Here is a 19,779-nt window from a genome sequence, read left to right as displayed (position 1 = left end):
ACATCGTAACATATACGGAAACACATATAACGCATTGAATTATTAGAATTCTGGTATTGAAAATAATTTTAACAGAAAGTACATGAAACTAACTTTCCAACGATTTGAACGGCGCGCGAGTCGGACACACGGAACAAAAGTTATGATTTTTCAAAGTATTTCAACAAACCCGGCACCGACATTTTACACTGACACCTTAAAAGCACATCAGACCTTATTTAAATTTAATTCTAGGACTTGAAACCATTTTTATTAGAAATTACATTGTATTAGGTTTCTCCAGGTTCGAACGGTGAGTCAAACAGACACCCGAAACTCAAGTTATGAATTTTTGAAGTTTTATAAAAATCCTGCATTTTTCTTGCGAACAGCTCTCGGGTTCCCACTCAAATCCCCTTAAAATCTCATCTAAACATCACTATAATACAAATTAAATACATAGCAACCTATATCTATCATGTATCAACAATTAGGAACCTTAAAACATGATTTCTAGCACAAAAGTTTTGAATCCAAATCCAAACCCTAACATTTCAATTCTAGCAATTTCAAGAACAAAATCCCTTTTCAAAATTGTTCGTAACTTCATTCCGACTCTGACACGCGAACACGCAACAACATCACATTTACATCATACACTTCATAATCATACAATCTCATAACAACAATTGCAACCAATTATCATTCCAACAACAATCATCATAACAACATAGAATTCATAAATAAAAAATCAACAATCATCAAAATTATCTCATAACGACAAATCCCCAAAACCCCAAATCATATCATTATACCTAAACCCATATCAAGAATAATAGCATGGAAACCCCCCTTACCTCGAAATTGCTCAGAAAATCCTGCGGAGATTGATTCTTGAAATTGCCCTAGTTTTCCCTTGATCTTCCTCTATAGCTTGTTCTTCTTCCTCTTCTCACTTCTACGATGTTTTCAGTTTTCTACGTAACTCTCCCTTTTCTCAACTTCTAATTCTCTTTTATTCCAATACTAACCCTTAGACCTCTAATACCTAATTCCAACCTTACCCTTCCCTAATTAAATAATTATTTAATAAATCACTAAATAATATTCATTCTATTATTCTATTAATAAAAATAACAACATTAATAATAATACTAATAATAATATTAATAATAATAAGTATAAAAATAATAATAACAATAATAATAATAATCATAATAATAATGGTAGTAATTATAATAATAAAAATACAACTATTATTACTTATATCACATAATTACTACCGACATTTCCAGTCTACCCGTCCCACTATGGACTCCACACCTACACGCTCAACCACACACCCTTAACAAGGCCAAACAATTAAAATAACACACGACGATTAAATAATTAAAAATGGAGTGTTACACAAGACGAATGGTTATGTACAAGTATATTAATGATTCTGGAATTGGAAAATAACTAACGATGGTATAATGCTAAGCGAGTACGAAGTAGACTTCGTAATGTGTTTGGAAGATGGTGTTTCATCGACGAGATCAAGTAAGAAGGAAGTAGTGAGAGTTGTAAGCTTCATAGTGAATTATCATAATTATGACATTGTTGATGAATTTGAATACGAATTCTGAAAGGACACTACTATATAGTAAAAACGGTTTATACTTCGTTATGGTTGTCGACTATCTATTGAAAAGTTGAGGAACTGGTCACCCTTAATCTCTTGTTGGTAGTAGACGGAATCATATGGATGTGATAAGCTTGTCTCGTTATCTTAATAGTATGTTAAGTGACGGGTATTTGACCGTGAGGATAATCGCTCACCATGTTGTGTGAACTTATGAAGAAGTGGATATGAAAGAGTAAGACGTATTAGACAGTGACATAAGTTAGATAATCAGAGTTGCGCAGCGAAAGCGTAATGTGTCGCAATTGTTATGTGTATTACTCGTGGGCAATGAAGGATCAATATGTCAGAAGCCTACGGAAGGAATATGTTTTGATTTATATGTTGGTTTTGAAAGATCATTGATTTAAGGATGTCGTAACAAAGCATTAGAATTCTTTTGAGTAATTGTTGAAGTAGTAAGTATGTGATGGTGGATGTGCGCAATTAATGAGTATGTATTTGGTGGAGTTGAGACAATGAGTTGATACTATACGATGCTATAATAATTTTGTTTCCGTTGTTAATATGTTGTTGTAGATTTCCGTATGTAACGAGGAATTATACTCTATAAAGGACGAAGTTGATTATGTTAGTTATATAGATATGTTGATGTCACTACAAGAGTGATACGACTACGTGAATAGAGTTGTTAGTATGTCAATAGTAATTGATTTATGAGAATGAAATTGCGTATATATTTTGGTGTTGACGGTGTGGTTAAGGTGTTATTAAGAGGATGTATATCCAAGTATGAGTGTGTTATGGTTGCTCATACTTTGTAAGTTGATGTCCCAAGTTATTGTTGGAATAGTTAACAAGTTATTAATGGTTATGTTGAATAGGTACCAGAAGGTTGACACATGTGTAGTCAATTTGAGACGTGCTAATTGGTTGTAATGTTGGAAGGTTAAACGTGGAAGTGAAGTTGAGGATGACTGTGTCGAATAGATTTTCGAGGACGAAAATATCCTAAGATGATGTTGGAAATTGTTGAAGTTGGGAATTTATCGGTATTAATTTAAGGGACGTGAGTGAATTATTATATTGTTTGAGCGGTTGAATGGAAAGTCAGATTAAATTAGTCAGTTTGATTGGAGAAATAATATTAGAAATAATATTATGGCATTGGACTATTTGTTTAATTAATTTGGTTGGTTGTTGTTAGTAATTTGGAGGTGTGCTAAGAGTATGCCCTATAAGGAGTAGTGAAATTTATTATGAAGTAATAATAATATTATTTTTGATTCAAGTGATGGAAGGAAGTACCAGTAAGAGACTTTTGGAAGTGCTAGCCGAGAGAGGAGAAATAAAGGTTTGGTGATGGTACGAGAAGAAATTGCATAAAAGAAGAGGAAAGAAACCGAAATAATTTTGTGAAGCCGGAAGCTAAGAATTCGAACGGAAGTTGCAAAGCGGACTCCGAATCCAAGGTAAGGGTGGGGTTCTTGCTCTATAAACGGGGATATGATGGACCGTATGTGGAGTTTAGGGAATTAATATTATCTATGTGTATGGGTATGATTTTTGGTGTTTATGATGTTGCTGTGTGAATTTTTCTGGAAATCGTATGTGAAAATTGTTGCTGTGTGGTATTTGAATTGTTTGTGTTGTCTGTGAATTTGGATGAATTGGAATTACAATCGATGAATAATTGTCTGTACTGTGAATGAATTGGTGATGTTGTGATGATGAATTTTCTTAAAATAGAAATCGTTCTGTGTTGTTAGTTGATGAAAAAAAGGAAAATGTTAGACTGGGAAGAGAAAGAAAAATTATAAGGGACGGGGGCCTTGGAGGGAAGGAGCGTATGCCTCGGGACGATGTTGTTGTGATTTGTTTGTGATGACGCATTCATTGAGTCGCATGAACATCATTTTTGTGACGGCTTGGATTGACAAATAGTGACGAAGGCTTATGCCTGTTTTGATGCCTCTATTTATTGACAATTGGCGATGGGGGCTGAAGCCCTGGGTACCACATGGATGTGCATTTGTTAGAGTCACATTTCATTTTATGTGATTATGAGTTTATGTGATTTGATGTTTGAACTTATGTGAATTGTTGTGATATGAATATGAATTTATGTGTGATATTGTGACGTGTGTCGTTTTGGTTGAAATAGCAAAGTGAATTAGACGGTAACGATTATACCGCAAAGTGATGATTATTATAACTTGAACCTATAAATATAATTTTTATCATAACTTTGTTTATATGATTTGATATCTCACCCCTTTATTTGTTTCACCGTTACCTTTATACTGGTAACGTACAGGTGATTGCAGTGATGAAGATTTAGACGTTGTGAGTCGAGTCAGTGTCGTTCTAATACGTAGCACTCGGGGGGACAAACACATGTTTTTAGTTTATGGTTGCTTTGCTGAATTTTTATGACGTTTTGCAATTCATTTGTAACTTGAGGTTGTTTTGCGAAGATGCTATGATGTTAACTTGAATTTTTGAGAAGTTTGTGAATCCGATGCGCGGTTAATAAATATGTGTTGGAATGATTTTTAAGAACTAAATTATTTGTTATAAGTTTGTTCGCTTCGATCAAAGTGTTATGTATCTATGTGGAGGCGTGTATGCCGTAAATGATTTAAATGAGAAATGTGACATCTCAATTGTTGATGAAATTTTTGAATAACTCTGATTTTTCGTTATAATTTTCGAATATCCGTTGGGTAGAATTGGGGTGTTACAACCACCCCAAAATCTCTCTTACTTTTTTTTTTATTGTGACCCTTTTGCCATTCATTGGCTTTTTGGTTGGGGTAAGTCCTGCAATAGTTCTCCCTATAAAGTGGCATCTATACGTTGATGCGATCAAGATAATAGGCAATGCAATATATGCCATCTTATTCTAATTCGGCATTGCCGGAGTTTTACTGCTTTATGTACTTTTTCTGGTTGAAGGTATGCCCATCTAGCGTTCCTATTGAACAAGTTTCTTCTGTTGTTTGTGATAAGTGTTAGTCCATATAAAATAGTGGTAATGATTATATACAATACCATAATATTCCTGACTAGCAGAGTTGGTGTGAATGATGAATGATCCCTTATTGGTTTTTCAGTTTTTGGTGCAACGAAGTTTAATTTCCTTCTCTTATGCTGAAAAGTATTTATGTTTTTCTGTATCAAGTGTTTCTATCTGACATATTTGTTTTTATGCAGTTGGACTTGTTCACTACACTTAAAGCACTAGGGTTTTTGGGAGCTTTTCTGATGTTTGTGGGACACAAAATTCTTTCCCGCCTCTCTTCAACATCAGCTAAACTGAAGTTTGCATGAGTAAAAGGAAGATTATCTAATGTCTATTTATGAAGAGACGACATGATTATCCGAGGTTTTCCTTGAAAGAATGACACTAATCAATTTTGTAGGACATTTGTTGTAGCTTGTTACAATTTAAAGAACTGAATCATATTAAAAAGAGAAAAGTTTCGTCTTGATCTTGATGAAAGCCATAACATGCAAGTACTCACGCTTTCATAGTCAATACCATGTATTCTACCGAGACACATATCAATTACTATATGAAAGCCATAACATGCAAGTACTCATGATTTCCTAGTCAATGTGAAATAGTTTTGCTAGTTGTGCTTTAAAGGTTATCATTTACTATATGCAAGTTTCATTGTGCAAGTACTACTATAACTGGGGGAATTTTTTTTTATTCAAGCTGTTTTATAACGATTTTTATAAAAAATCTAGTAAATATTACTCCCTCGATCACAAAATAAGTGTCATACTTCCTTCGGCCTTATTTACAAGCAAAAGTCTTCTAAATTTTTTAGACTTAAATATAAGTACGTGTCAACAAATCTAGACACATTTAATGTCTTTAGTGTAAGACATGTGATGTTGAGCGATTAAGAATCAAAACGAGAATAACGTAAGTGTAGTTGAGATGAGTATGTTGCGTTGGAAGAGTGAAAAAACTAAATGAGATAAGATTAAAAATGACAATATTAGAGAGAGTGTGGTGATATCACCTATTGTACACACAAAAAATACTTAGGCCAACATTGGAGTTCAGACGCCGAGATAAGTGGTTGTGGCAAGGAACCCAGTTTGCAGTATACGACCGAGCTAGTCAGAGCATCTTCCCTACTATAAGCATTAACCAAGTCAGAAGCATCGTCCAATCATCGCCTCGGTGACCGACTATCCATAGTCGGCTGCGACGCTTATGGATGCAAAGGGACGCCTGGACCGATACACAGAATGTTACGCCTCTTAAAGGAGGGTGGCAGAAGTTACGATAGTAGTTACTATTGAGGGGTCTTCAAACATGTTTTACAGGAACACCTATAATAGAAAATATGGTGAAAAATAGACTTAGATGATTTGGACATGTAGAGAGAAGACTTGTAAATTTTATTATAAGGAGAATAAATCATATGAAAATGAGTCAAACGACTAAATATAAAAAAAAGACTTAAAAAATATTATAAGAAAAATTATTAAGAAAGACATCGAGATTTACGAATATAATAAAATTTGATTTATGTAACTAATTTCACTAAATGAGATAAATTTTGATTGTTGGTGTTATTGATATTTTTTTTTTTGAAAGGTTCTAAAATAACTTATAAAGTGAGGTGCATGGAATATGTCCATTAAATACTAAAAGCAAATCTCTTGAAATTAAGAAATCATTTCAATAGTTAAACCTCTTACCAAAACTTAGTAACCATGGTCCTTTTATCTAAAAAAAGAAAAAAATTAAATCAAACCCAATTCAAGAACACATCCAAAATACAAATCCATTTCATTTGGTTGAAGAAGACAAAGCACCAACATAAATAAAGAAAAAGGAATAAAAAACATTTGATTACAATTTACGTGTAACAAAAATCCAGAAGCAATGGGCGGGAATAACGCACACTCCATTTGAAAAACACAGAAAGAAACAAGAAAAACAACAACCACGGTCTCTCTCAACGTTAATTATATACCACCAAATCTCTGCAAAGTAAAAACAAATAGATTATTATTATTATTATTATTAACATCGCACTTTTTAGTTGTCTTTTTTAATTTTTTCCGCACATGGTCCTACGCATGCTATCCTCATCTCTCTCTTCTTTCTCACACACCCATTATTTCTTTTTTTTATAATTATTATTATTTATTATTATTATTATGAATTATGAATTAATATAAATTATGAATGTTCCGATGATGTTTCTTTGAACTCTGAAAAATTCCTCTGACATAACATTCTCCGATCTTCGTTTTTTGTTCTCTGCAACTGCAATGCATTTTTCTTACACCGGAAAAAGTAAGGTACTATTTTATCATATTCTAACTCCTGTCACTTTCAATTGAACAAGAACTAGGTTACTCTCTCTCTCTCTATGATTTCACTTCATTTTTTAATTTTTAATTTTTTTTTGGAAATTCTTTGTTAGTATTGATATGGTTATGGTAGGTGTTAAGTTGTTGCAATTTTGTGTGTAAAGTAAAAGCAATTGAAGATTTTGATTTTGGTTTTTCAATTTTCTTTCAATTTTGATTTTGACGTATGGTGATATTAATAACAATAAAGAGTGACGGTGATCTTTATTCAAGGCACTATCCTTATTTGGGAAGCTTCACTACTTGTGTCAAATGGAGGTAGATGGATATGAAAATTGGTTGAATTGAATTGAATTGGATTCTAAGCAAAGTTCATAACTAACACCACCTTCTGATTATTTTAATTTATATTTGATTGATTTCTGTTTTTCTGTTGTTGTTGTTCTTTTTGGTTTTGGTTTTGGTGATTGAGATTTGGTACTTGATTTGATTGAAGTAGTTATGAGTTTCTGTCTTGATTTGATGATTTTGTAGGCGAAATCATTTTGAGGAAGTGAGGTAGGTGGTGGTGGTTTTTGGTTGTGTTGCTGATGGACCGGAGGAGTTGGTTGTGGCGGAGAAAGTCGTCTGAGAAAAGTCCAGGCGAAACGGAGAGTTCAGGATCAGTATCATCCCTCTCAGAAAGATTTTCTGATGAACAGGTGATATATCGTTTTCCTCATTTTTGATTGCTATGTTAGATTGTTTGTAAGGTGGTATGTGATTGTCTAGGAAACATGAAAACAATAGTCATTGCTCGGTGTACAAGTTTTTCAGTCTTGTTTCTTTTCTGAGCATTTTCAGGGTTTTGCTGTAATGTATTTGCCACATCTATGGGATGAATCTGATTTTTTTTCTTCCCGTTTTGTAATTGTGAAGGTATATCCGAGCCAAGCTACTCTATCACCAGAGGTGACATCGAAGGCTGCGCCAAATGAAGAAGTTAGTACACCGAAGAAATATAAAGAAGGAGTTATTGACGTGAAGACTCTTACAAACGAATTAGCCGCAGCTCTGCTAGAGATTGGTGCCAAAGAAGACTTGGTAAAGCAGCATTCTAAAGTTGCTGAAGAAGCCGTTGAAGGTATCTATCCTTTGCACCTATAATTAATTGTGCTGTTTAACAGTTCTTCTAGTATGACTATTGAAAACTGAAGCTAAACTTATCCGAACAATCGTCGTGATCCCTAGGTTATGCTGTAATAGGATAGTCTAGTAAAATGTGCATCTTTTTGCTTGTCTAAGGTTCATTTTTCTTACCTAGGGAAACCATGACTCTTATGATAATGTTCTTTTCATTTTATTTAGGTTGGGAGAAGGCTGAAAATGAAGTTTCGTCTTTGAAACAACAACTTGATGCTGTGAGGCATAAGAACTCGGGTCTTGAAGACCGAGTTAGTCACCTTGATGGGGCACTCAAAGAATGTATGAGGCAGCTTCGCCAAGCTAGAGAAGTGCAAGAGCAAAAGATCCATGAAGCTGTTGCGAATAACTCCCATGAGTTGGACTCCAGAAGATTCGAACTTGAGAGGAAAGTTGCTGAACTTGAGACTCAACTTCAAACATCAAAAGCAGATGCTGCTGCATCTGTTCGTTCTGATCTTCACAGGAGACTCGAGGCTATGGAGAAGGAGAATTTGAGTCTTCAGCTTGAGCTACAATCTCGACTTGAGGAACTGGAGTTCAGGATTGCAGAGAGAGATTTGAGTACCCAAGCTGCCGAAACAGCTAGTAAGCAGCATTTGGAGAGCATCAAGAAGGTTGCTAAGCTTGAAGCTGAGTGCCGTAGACTGAGAGCCATGACTCGTAAAACATTTAATGTGAATGATACCAGGTCTTGGACTGCATCTTCGGTTTATATTGAGTCCTTCACAGATAGCGTGTCAGATGGAGGAGAGATGAATGAATATGAACCGAGCTGTTCCGACTCGTGTTCATCTGCTTTGATTAATGAACTTGATCAATTCAAGAATAAAAAGACTAATGAAAAAAATCATATTGCGACTTCAACTGGGATCAATCTCATGGATGATTTTCTCGAGATGGAAAGGCTTGCTGCCTTGCCTGATACACAAAGTGTAAGCCGCTATGCTAAGGAAGGACTAGGATCAGATCAATCTATTGCAGGTCAGGGTGCAATAGAAGCCGAAATGGAAGCTATGACACAAAAGAATGCCGAATTGGAAAAGAAGCTGGAAAAAATGGAGGCGGATAAACTTGAGGTAGAGATGAGTTTGGCCGAGTGCCAAATGCAGCTCGAGACATCAGAGAGTCGGATAAGAGCAGCAGAGTTGAAGATAGAAGAGCTTCAAACTCAATTAGCTCTAGCCAACAAGTCTAATCAAGAAGCATATGAAGAACTCAGAGAAACAAAAACAAAGAAGGAGATAGTTGAGTCAAAACTCAAACTTGCTCAAACTGAGGTAGAAGAACTGATTTCAAAAGTCCATTCGTTGGAGGAAGAGATTCAGAAGGAGCGAGCTTTGTCTGCTGATAATTCGATCAAGAGCAAGAAATTGGAGGACGAGCTTTCGAGAATTAAGCATGAAGCTCAAGTTCATCTAGACGCCAAGAATTTGCACAAGGAAAATGTTAATCGCAATCTGAAGTCAAAACAGGTAAGTTCGCCAATTACATTCACTACATTGATTAATCATATCGCGTTATTCAATTTATATTTTTACATATTAAAAACATATCATCTACTATTTTCAGGATAAAGAACTTGCATTGGCCACTAGCAAGTTTCTTGAGTGCCAAAAAACCATTGCATCTCTTGGGAAGCAGTTAAACTCCCTTGCAACCTTGGAAGATTTTCTACATGATTCAGACAACAGTGAAGTTATTACACAAGGTCCTCAAAATGGAGTTGAACAATTGAAACCAAATCACACTGATTTGAGTTTATCTAAAAGAGACTCATCAAACTCATCAATTAGTCATGAGAAAAGCCGTAACGGTTTTGGTAAGTTCACACCAAGAAGCAAAAGTGTGAGCAAGATTCGTTGAAAACTGTGCGAAAAGAAGGTGGAGAAAAGATGATAAGGCTGAGTTGTAAATTTTGGTTTTGTTCATTCTTATCAGAGCTTTGGATTTAAAGTGTATGAATTGGATCCAAAGTTATGTATCTTCATAAATAGCAATGTTTGAAGTTTGAGGAATATTGAAAAGGTTACAAAGCAAAAATATAACATAAAAAGTCCAAAATTTAAAACGTGTTATCTACCGTTTGGTAGTGGCTTTTGCTATTTATAATTGCAATAATAATTTAACAACTAGTAGTAGGTGTAGGTAGGTATCAATTATCACCCTAGATTCGAGGAGAAATTATTTGTACTCATACAAAGATGTTCTGTTCTGAACTAAAAACAGAAAGAAAAATGGAGTTTTGGGGTGAGAGAGGCTCGAACTCTCGACCTCAGGATAACTCTTAGCTATGAGACCTACGCGCTAGCCAACTGCGCCACCACCCCATTGATATTCATTTTTCAACCCAATGATATTTACCCATTACACAAACATTTGAAGTATTATAAAGAAAAAAGAGGTTTGTGTTTGTGTGTTTGAATTGAAGCCTTGTTAGTTGTTATGGCCCCAGGCCAGGCTGAACATCTAAAAAGTCTCACAAGTCTCCATGTGTGCGTGATTCTTGGAGTAACATGTGTAACGTGGCCAATATATGTTCATAATAACCTACACAATTGCTAATGATGTAAGCATGTAACATTATTTGGTTTCTTTATAAATATAAATATAGTTTTTGTTCCATTTTAAATAAAATATAATTTTTATTAAAAATTAGTCTTATAATATTTATTTTACTTTTTAAAACAGTACAAAAGAATTAAAAATTAAAAATTCTACATGTTAAAAAATCATTTTAAGTATAAATAAATCTTACAAAATTATAAGCAAAAAATTATATGTTTGTAAAAAACTAAAAGCAAAATAGATAAATATTCAATGACCATTCTTAGGATCCACTTGTTTTAGCTTTAAGTAAATGATTTTTTTGTAGAAATAATTTTTAAAATATTAAAAAATTTAAATTTGTTTTTATAAAGATTAATTTTAATAGCATAGTCAAAATTATAATTTTTTTAAAATTGTATCTTAAAAATAATTTTTATAAAAAATTATTTGAAATAGTTTCAAATTTAAGTGATTTTTAAAAAATAACTATTTAAACTAATGTTATATTCAAAATTTTTATTAAAAATTATAAATTAATTTAAACAAAAATATGTAAAAAAAAAATTTAAGTAAAATAAATTGGCCTTAGTCACTTGTGAAAAGTAAACTCAAGGTGATACTCATAATGCTAATAGCTCCTCCTACCCCACACTCGTGTGTGATGAGCTGCCCTTGTCACAAAAAAACTGGTTGAACGTATGAATGATCTCTTGTTGGAAAGAGGGAGCCATCTATTTCTAGAAACTCTACAGCAACAGTGAACAGTCATATTGAAGATTTTAAGTAAGAGTGAAGAAATATTACATTCAAAACTAATTTAGTAAGGTAATGGAAATTTAAAAAAAATCTCATTATCACAGTTTAATTGGTGAATGTAAATATATTTGATGTGTGTTATTTTTAAGGTGAATTTTAAGGTGAGGGTTCAATTAAGTCCTTCACCGGTGAAACATTAAAAAAACACCGTTAGATTTAATTGATGGGTTAGATTTATTTTTAAAAATTAAAAAATAATTGTATCTTTCCACACACAATTTCACTCTATCTCCTTTTCCATTTATCTCTCCAACTCATCCAAAACCGATTCTTGAGAGAACAATTCTATTTTTTTTAATTGGTTCTCTCCAACTTAACAAAATTCAGAGATATTTATTGAAAAATTAAACATTTAACATAAAGAAGATGAAGAGAGATAGGAGTTATGTTGACAATGGTTTCTTTATCTGTACAAGAGCAGTTAAGCAATAGGAAAAAATTGTGATTTATGATATATCAATAACTTCTACAGTGATTTTTAATTCCTATAAATACTTACAGTGACTCTACAATTTTTCTATCAATTTCTCTTCCCATCTAGAAAGTAAGAAGACATGTTTGCGTTACATTTTTTAATGAATCATGAGTTTTCATTTTGCAGCCATTTCATATAGCATATACTAGACATATATTAACATGAATACATGATTAACATCATCAATAGGCTAAATGAAGAAGAGATAGAGTAAAATTGTGTGTGGAAAGATATAATTGTTTTATATATTTTAAAAATCAATCTAACCCATCAATTAGATCTAATGGTGTTTTTTTAATGTTTCACCGGTGAGAGATTTAATTGAACCCCCGCCTTAGAATTCGCCTGTTTTCAAAATTCAAAGATTAAAAAAAGAAAAATTGAGTGAAATACATGGATAATTCGAAAATAACTAATAACTTGATAAATATCTACATCAATTTTAAAGTTAAAAAAGTACCAAGTCTTTCGAATGCTAAAACCACACATTTAAAAAATAAAAGAGTGAAGACATGAGAAGATAACAAGAATGAAATGTCAAGATAGAATTAACTTTTAAAACAATCAAATTAATTTTTATTTAGACAATATTATATCTCAAATATGCAACTTATGTCTCCTATAGATAAAAGACTCGGATCAAGATTAGGATCAAGATTAAGAAATTCACTTTTTCTACCATACTTGTCCAAAAGATAAAATATCTAATAATTCACTTTTTAATCACAATATTATATGTAAATCAATTTTTAAGAAATAAAATAATAATAAAAAAATCTAATAATTTAGTAGTTGAAACCCACTCTTTAAAGATAAATAAACGAGATATTACGGATTCAAAAAGATTTAACTCGTATTCTAGATCTCACTAAATCACTCAAAGTATTTGCGTATTGAGAAAAGAGTCATCTGAGAATGCACGTGTGAAAACACCATCTTTTATATCTTTTTACCGTTTTTATGCAATTTACCATTTCCATAATTTTATATTCTTGTCATTTACTTTCTTGCAATTTACCTTCTAATTGCCTTTACGTTATTTATTTTACAAGTTATAACATTATTTCAAAGAATCTATCTAGATCAAACAAACTTTGAAACAAGAACATGATATGCGCCGAAGTGTTCTTCATCTTAAACGAAAATATTTAAAAGATAAAGCACATGTCCTAGGATCAATCTAGTCGATCCTGTGAGTAACCAAAGTTTTTTTTGCTTGTGGAAGACTAGCGCTTGTTCACCAATTTTCACGGTAAACACCCACCAAGGCGAAGAATTAATAATTCTTCTAATCAAAATAATAGACAAAATAATAGTTCAAATTATATCGATCAAGAGAATAGTATACCTCATAATGTTGATCAAGTGCCACAAATGAAATTGATCTTAAACCCTATGATAAGCCAAATTAATACTAACACTAATGATCGTACCCGATTAGAGTGGATCGTCTTGATCGACAATTGGTTGAATTGGTGAACAGGGGGTGGGGGTGTACCAGCAAGGTACTCAGATGCCAAAGTGAGAAAGAGAGCAAAGGAATGCAAGTACCAGAGTAAGAGTAGTAATGAATAAATACCCGAACCTCTAGTGAAAGAGAGTATTTATATCTCCCAGCGCTGGGCAAAGGTCCCCTGTTTTGGGATGGCTTATTGGAGGCCCAAAATAAGAAGCTGCCAAGATCCTACGTGGTAGGGCAGAGTCAGCAAGTGACTCTCATCCTGGGTGGACTGCCCGTAGGGTTCGGGAGTGAGGACCGAATCTCCCGCTAGGTAGTTGACCACGTGCTCTATGTGGGCTCGTGGATCGAAGCTCTCCAACGGTCACAAGGAAACGGTAATCGATATAGGCCTTAACATTGGACTGGGCCTGCTCGTTGATGGGCCTTCTCGGGTCCAGTCTAGAACAACTAATAATGCAAAGATTATGTGATTGGTCAATAACGACATACATTTAAGATTGTGAGAGACCGACTGAGAGAACAAATATGAAAAGATGGCTACTCTCATCGTCTAGATTTCTGCACACTATTAACTATGTAATATAGAAATAAGATTAGTCAAGAAGTATTTGAACATGATGAGAGAGAGAGAACAAAGTGAATTAAAGTGTTTTTTATCATCAAATTGATGATACAAGTTAGTTACAAAAGGCTATATATAGTAAAATTCACCTTAACTAACTTTGACAGTTAAGGCTAACTATTTTTGGTAATACAACAAGTAACTTATACTGCAAGTTACAAGTTTAAAACCCTCGTTCAAGCTAAACATGATAGATATCTAACATGTTAAGCTTTGAAATAATGGAATTAAAGGTCTTATGTGGTAATGATTGTGTGAAGTAGTCTTCAAGTTAAGCTTCAGTGTGAATAAGAAATAGCTTGAATAATCCCTTTTTGAAGTCTTTCTTGAAAAAATGTCAATCAATCTCGAGATGTTTGGTTCTCTTATAGAAGACACAATTTACATCAATGTGGATGACACTCTGATTGTCATAATACAAAATTGGAGGCTTGGTGCATAAAGCTCATACGAAGGGTCCAAACTACATGCCTTCAAAGATACATTAGCTTTTTCTTGGGAGGTACATTGAGTTAATGGTCATCATGGGAGAAAGACAATATACCAGGACTATCATTTCCTAATTTTTGGAAGTCCCATGCAAAAGCATATACAATTGCATCTTGTGCAGACCCTTCGCAACAACTTTGGATGCAATAACATTCTCAGTCCATCTCAAGCTAAAATACCACAACTACCAATATGAGCATGTGACAATTAGCGTCAACCTATCAGAGACAAAGAGTATCTACAAAGCACTTCAATAAAATCAAAAGGAAGGAAAATACAAATATATGGAGATTAATGTGGCTTCCTTGGCCAAACAATTTAGAGACAGGACTATTCCCCTACGGGTAAGGTAGATCATCTTAGTCGGATGCCAAAGTGAAGCCGAAGCCAACTGTCACATCCCCGGTGGAAGGTTCTTGTGAACTCATCCACAAAAGACACAAAATACCTATTTCCTCCAAGTGAAGGTTCTGGAAATGGTCCACACACATCAGAGTGCACTACTCCCAGAGCATGCTTTGCTCTTGGAGCAACTTCTGATACAAATGGCAGTCTGGGTTGCTTGCCTTTCATGCATACCTCACATGACTTCTCAGGCTTCACAATCTTTGGAATGTACAAGCTTCTTAGAACTTAGATGTCCCAGACTTCTATAGTTCAAGTGCCCCAACCTCTTATGCCACAGCTTACTATCACCTTCTGAGCCTTCAGCACTCAGACACTCTGTTTCAGCTGTTTCTACATTCACCTTGAATGTTCTGTTGCTTCCCTGTTCAGATTGCATAATCAACTTCTGATTGGAATCATACAACTTCAAGAGGTTATTCTTCATAACAACTGAGAAACCTTTCTCAATGAGCTGACCCACACTCATCAGATTGCTTCTGATTCCAGGAACATACCAAACGTCTTTAATCAGAACAGTCTTTCCATTCTTCACTTTGACTTTGACATTTCCCATACCTTCTGCATATAGGTACTTATCATCAGCACATCTGATCTTTGTCCTCCTTTCAGAGTCAAAGTCTATCAGCCATTGTTTGTTTCCAGTCAAGTGATTTGAACACCCAGTGTCCATATACCACCACTCTGACGAACGTCTTTCGTCAGACTCTGAAGCCATCAATAGCACAGGTTCATCATCTGAACCTCCTCTGGCTATATTTGCTTTTTCTGATCTCCTTCCTTTGTTTGCCAAACAGTCTCTAGCAAAATGGCCAAACTGTTTGCAACAGTAACATCGAACTTTCTTCTTATCCTTTCCCTTCTGATATCTCTTCTCATCAGAAGTTGAGGCTTCCTTCTGGAATCTATCACCACGTCTATGCTTCTGGTCCTTCTTGACAAAAGAAGCCTTCAGAGCTTGCTCAACTTCTCTCTCAGAAGTTCTCTCAGTCAGACGCAACTCTTGTGCTTCTAAACTGCTTTGCAACTCTTCTATTCTCATGGTTTCCAAAACTTTAGAATGTTCAATGGATACAACAATATAATCAAATTGAGGAGTAAGTGACCTCAATATCTTCTCTATGATTACTTGTTCAGAAAGAGTTTCTCCACAAGCCTTCATCTCATTAGTGATCACAATCACTCTAGAGATATACTCAGAGACTTTCTCATTGTTCTTCATGTTGAGATTCTCATATTGCTTTCTCAGGGATTAAAGTTTCACCTTCTTTACTGATACGTCACCACCGTAACACCTGACCAGTATATCCCACGCCTCCTTAGACGTCATAGCATCAGAAATCTTCTCAAACACATTCACATCCACACACTGATGGATGAAGAACAACGCCTTTTGATCTCTCTTGTTCGTTTCTCTCTGCGCTTCTCTTTGTTCTTCCGTTGCATCCGCTGCAACCGGAACATATCCTCTAGTGACAAGATCTAAAACATCTTGAGCACCAAATAATACACGCATTTGAATCATCCATCTATTCCAGTTTTTACCATCAAGAACTGGAAGTTTGGTATTCAAGTTGATTCCACTCATCTTTAAACTTGTGCAGACAAAAACAGATTTCACTCACACTCACACAGTGTTTCCCAACCCACAAACAACCAAGAAAAATGTGATTCAACACAACTTTGTTTCCCAGAAACAAAATCAATCACACAGTTACACAAACTCACGTTCACTCGTGTTTCCCTGTGTTTGGAACCGGAGCTCTAGATACCAATTGTTGGTGCACAATGAATAAAGATGGTGACAAAGAGAATAAAGGAATAACGGCGCAAAAGAGATGAGAGAATAAATGTTGTATTCTACTATTAATGATAGCTATTACAAGGCTATTTATAAGAAAAGAAAATCTTGCCACATAAGCCCTAAAACAGTAAACTTAGTGAACAAGTCTAAGGTACAAACAGTACAGTACTACAAAAATACTAAAGTACCCTTACTACTAAACAGCTAAGCTAATGGGACCCAGATAACATCTTCTGGTCAATACTATCTTCTGAGTAACCATCAGAAGATCAGTCCATCTTCTGAATATTGAATTACTCTTCAATAATTTACACAATCTAAAAATTAAAATTTTACTAAAGTCATTTAAAAAAAATATATTATTAAAAATATCAAAATATAAATATTTATTTCATTTTTTAACAAATTAAATAATATCATATATTTTCGGACTAAATTATAATAAAATAGGCGTGACTCAATTAGAATTAATATGCATATGAGATTATTTCGGAGATATAAATCTAGACTAAATCAGACAAAAATGAAGAAGTTGCTAATTACACATTAATTTGATGTAAAGAATTTAAAGGGGGCATTTCTCAGATTTTCATAGAATACTTGCCCACCACTAAAGATGGGAGAAGTAATACCCAACCAATTTTAGTATATGAAACCTTTTTTTTTTCTTTTCATATGACCCTTTTTTTAATTAAAATTTAGGGGTTAATCAATAGACCCAATATGTCTGAAATTCAATATTAAAAAATATCTATTCAATATGTCAGCTCCCCAAATTTTTTCTAAACAAGTTTCACATGCTTTTACTAATATTTAATTTTCAAAGATATGCCTACGATTTTTTTCTACAAGTAATGTTCGAAAGTCAATTTCCATAAAAACTCCTTTATATAAGCTGTGTTTAGAAATTAATTTCCAAAAAGCTAAATTTCATGAAAAAAATTCGCAGGTAAAATTTAGGAAGTTGTTGTAATTTTCTTAAATGTTATACTATTTCTAGAGCAAATTATGCAGAAATTACGTGAAGTTTTAATATTTGTTGCGAATTTATCTACAATTTTTTATAGTATTTAGAAGTTAACTTTTGAACAAACTCTGCTGAATCATTTTTTAAATAAAATTATTTTTCTTAAATTATTTAGGTATGATAGACCTATCTATATGCTCAATCATCCATTTTTTTTATCAGATTAAAAACAATAGACTAAATTATAATGAAGAATTTAACATTAAAATATATTTAAAATAAAATGAATCTTTTATTAGACTCGATACATTTTCCAATTTCAAATCCTAACAAGATATGGACTAAACTTTTTTGGTTAGAATGTAGTGTTAAATCCAAAATTGAATAACTTCTTAACTTCTAGACGAGGAGGATCTAGAGCAAATGTATGTTTTCCAGTAAAAAGAAAATGGATAACTAGTTTTGTTAAAGGTACAAAATCCTTAGTAGAGAATTTGTAATTGTAATTAACGTGTGAGATTCAGTTTAGAACCTTGTTCAGAAATTATGTATATATTAATACAGTTGGGAAGATTCGTCATCAAGGGTTCTATGGTGTAGTGGTTAGCACTCAGGACTTTGAATCCTGCGACCTGGGTTCGACTCCCGGTAGGACCTTCTTTTTCAAAATCATATTTTTGCTAACACGCTACTTCTTCTGGCCATTCTGGGGCTTAAGCACTCATGGTAATTATTTCCTTATTTATGACATTTCATTATATTTAGTGGATGTTCTGTGTTCACTTCTTTTTATGTCCATATTTCTATTGCTCTTATTACTGAGTGAGGCTAAAAATTGTTAAGGGTGTTCAATTTTGACTAATTAATTACCTATTTGTTTCTTTTTTAAATAAATGTCTGTTGTATTGTAAAGTACACATTGAAAAATTACAATATATTCAGTTACTCTTTATTCTCATCTTTGATGTCTTTTTTTTAAACTCAATTCACACTTGAATAATAGGTTAAATATTGAGTTCAATGATAAAGTGGCTCATTATAGATTGAAGTAATAGACGATAATTATAATTATATAGTAGTAAAATTAGTTAGACCATAAAAATAAAAGTGATAGAAGGAGTTTTTTCTCTTAATGTTTGAATGCATAATTATAGTTATTAGTGCATTTATGATAAAGATTAGCTATATGAGAGTGAAGTGAAATTGTTTAATAGAGCTTAATAACTTAACTCTTAAATTCTCACGAAAAATATAAAATACACAAAAATCTTATCAAATGTTAGAAAATTATAATTCAATCAAGAATACATAGATTTTATAGTGGAATTATGCACTACTATTTTAACAATAATTAGTTTAAAACTTGTCTACAAATCTATTTTAAAATTAATGAAAAATTATTGACAAAATAATAGTTTTAATAGTAAGATACTATTGACAAATGACAATGGATTGATAAAATTGGGTGCGACATTTTAATAGTAAGAGGTTGAAGATTGAACCACAATAGTGCGACATTTTTTTTTATAGTAACAAACCACATAATATGATATTAAATTGGGTGACATTTTGTGGATAACTTTTGTTTTTAACATTCTATCCTGCATAACTATGTTTCTGGTTTCTGAATAATTTTTTTATAGATCCGGAGATGTATCTTCAGACCCCCCTTGTTTATTAAAACAAAACAGTTGTCTTCAGATCCCCTCTTGTATATTCAAAAAATTGAAGAGTTGTCAAGTCGAGTATCGTTCACTCTTGATAGGCAACAAAGGGAAACTACAATTCACATTGCTCGAACTGAAGACAACTGATGATTTGAAGGTGATGTGGAATACCTTTTATCGTTACTCAACATAGAGTCTGATTGAAGTGGATGCGATGATTCGAAGATCAGCCGTCGATGTTATGAGAATGTTGTGACGTTCCAAATGACCTGTTTTTAATAGCATATAATGTTACATTTATGTAATGTATACATATTTATTTTGGAGTTAATCTAATGTTATTTGAATTGCATTATGCCATAGTTGCTTTTGCTTTGATCTACCTGACATA

The 19,779-nt window shown here is 33.3% G+C and overlaps 1 protein-coding gene and 2 non-coding genes across 7 annotated transcripts; 2 read left to right on the top strand and 1 right to left on the bottom strand.

Moving 5' to 3' along the window:
* The first annotated feature begins 6,502 nt into the window (after positions 1 to 6,502).
* On the top strand, positions 6,503 to 10,411 carry LOC131602911 (filament-like plant protein). 5 transcript variants are annotated; one of them, XM_058875137.1, is made up of 5 exons: positions 6,503 to 6,623; positions 7,484 to 7,650; positions 7,868 to 8,072; positions 8,297 to 9,606; positions 9,704 to 10,411. In XM_058875137.1, exons 2-5 carry the CDS (start codon positions 7,540 to 7,542, stop codon positions 9,995 to 9,997), a joined length of 1,920 nt encoding a protein of 639 aa, XP_058731120.1. In that variant the 5' UTR covers positions 6,503 to 6,623; positions 7,484 to 7,539; the 3' UTR covers positions 9,998 to 10,411. The 5 variants fall into 5 exon arrangements, with proteins under 5 accessions (XP_058731120.1, XP_058731119.1, XP_058731116.1 ...); XM_058875136.1 differs by lacking the exon at positions 6,503 to 6,623 and adding an exon at positions 6,719 to 6,932; XM_058875133.1 differs by lacking the exon at positions 6,503 to 6,623 and adding an exon at positions 6,719 to 6,937 and having other exon boundaries at positions 9,704 to 10,409.
* TRNAM-CAU (transfer RNA methionine (anticodon CAU)) lies at positions 10,378 to 10,461 on the bottom strand. The gene is given in 2 exon segments: positions 10,378 to 10,413; positions 10,424 to 10,461. It is a non-coding gene; the product is annotated as a tRNA-Met (tRNA).
* A 7,845-nt stretch (positions 10,462 to 18,306) lies between these two features.
* On the top strand, positions 18,307 to 18,378 carry TRNAQ-UUG (transfer RNA glutamine (anticodon UUG)). The gene has a single exon. It is a non-coding gene; the product is annotated as a tRNA-Gln (tRNA).
* The last annotated feature ends 1,401 nt before the right edge of the window (positions 18,379 to 19,779 follow it).

The sequence above is a fragment of the Vicia villosa genome, linkage group LG5 (genome assembly GCF_029867415.1).
Source record: "Vicia villosa cultivar HV-30 ecotype Madison, WI linkage group LG5, Vvil1.0, whole genome shotgun sequence".
NCBI classification, from domain to species: domain Eukaryota; kingdom Viridiplantae; phylum Streptophyta; class Magnoliopsida; order Fabales; family Fabaceae; genus Vicia; species Vicia villosa.
This window is presented reverse-complemented; position numbering and strand designations above follow the sequence as displayed.

Excerpts from the sequence above, each read along its gene's own strand:
- LOC131602911 (XM_058875137.1), top strand. The coding sequence starts at position 7,540 with ATGGACCGGAGGAGTTGGTTGTGGCGGAGAAAGTCGTCTGAGAAAAGT. Across the intron at positions 7,651-7,867 it reads AAAGATTTTCTGATGAACAG|GTATATCCGAGCCAAGCTAC; the intron begins GTGATATATCGT and ends GTAATTGTGAAG. Across the intron at positions 9,607-9,703 it reads GCAATCTGAAGTCAAAACAG|GATAAAGAACTTGCATTGGC; the intron begins GTAAGTTCGCCA and ends TACTATTTTCAG.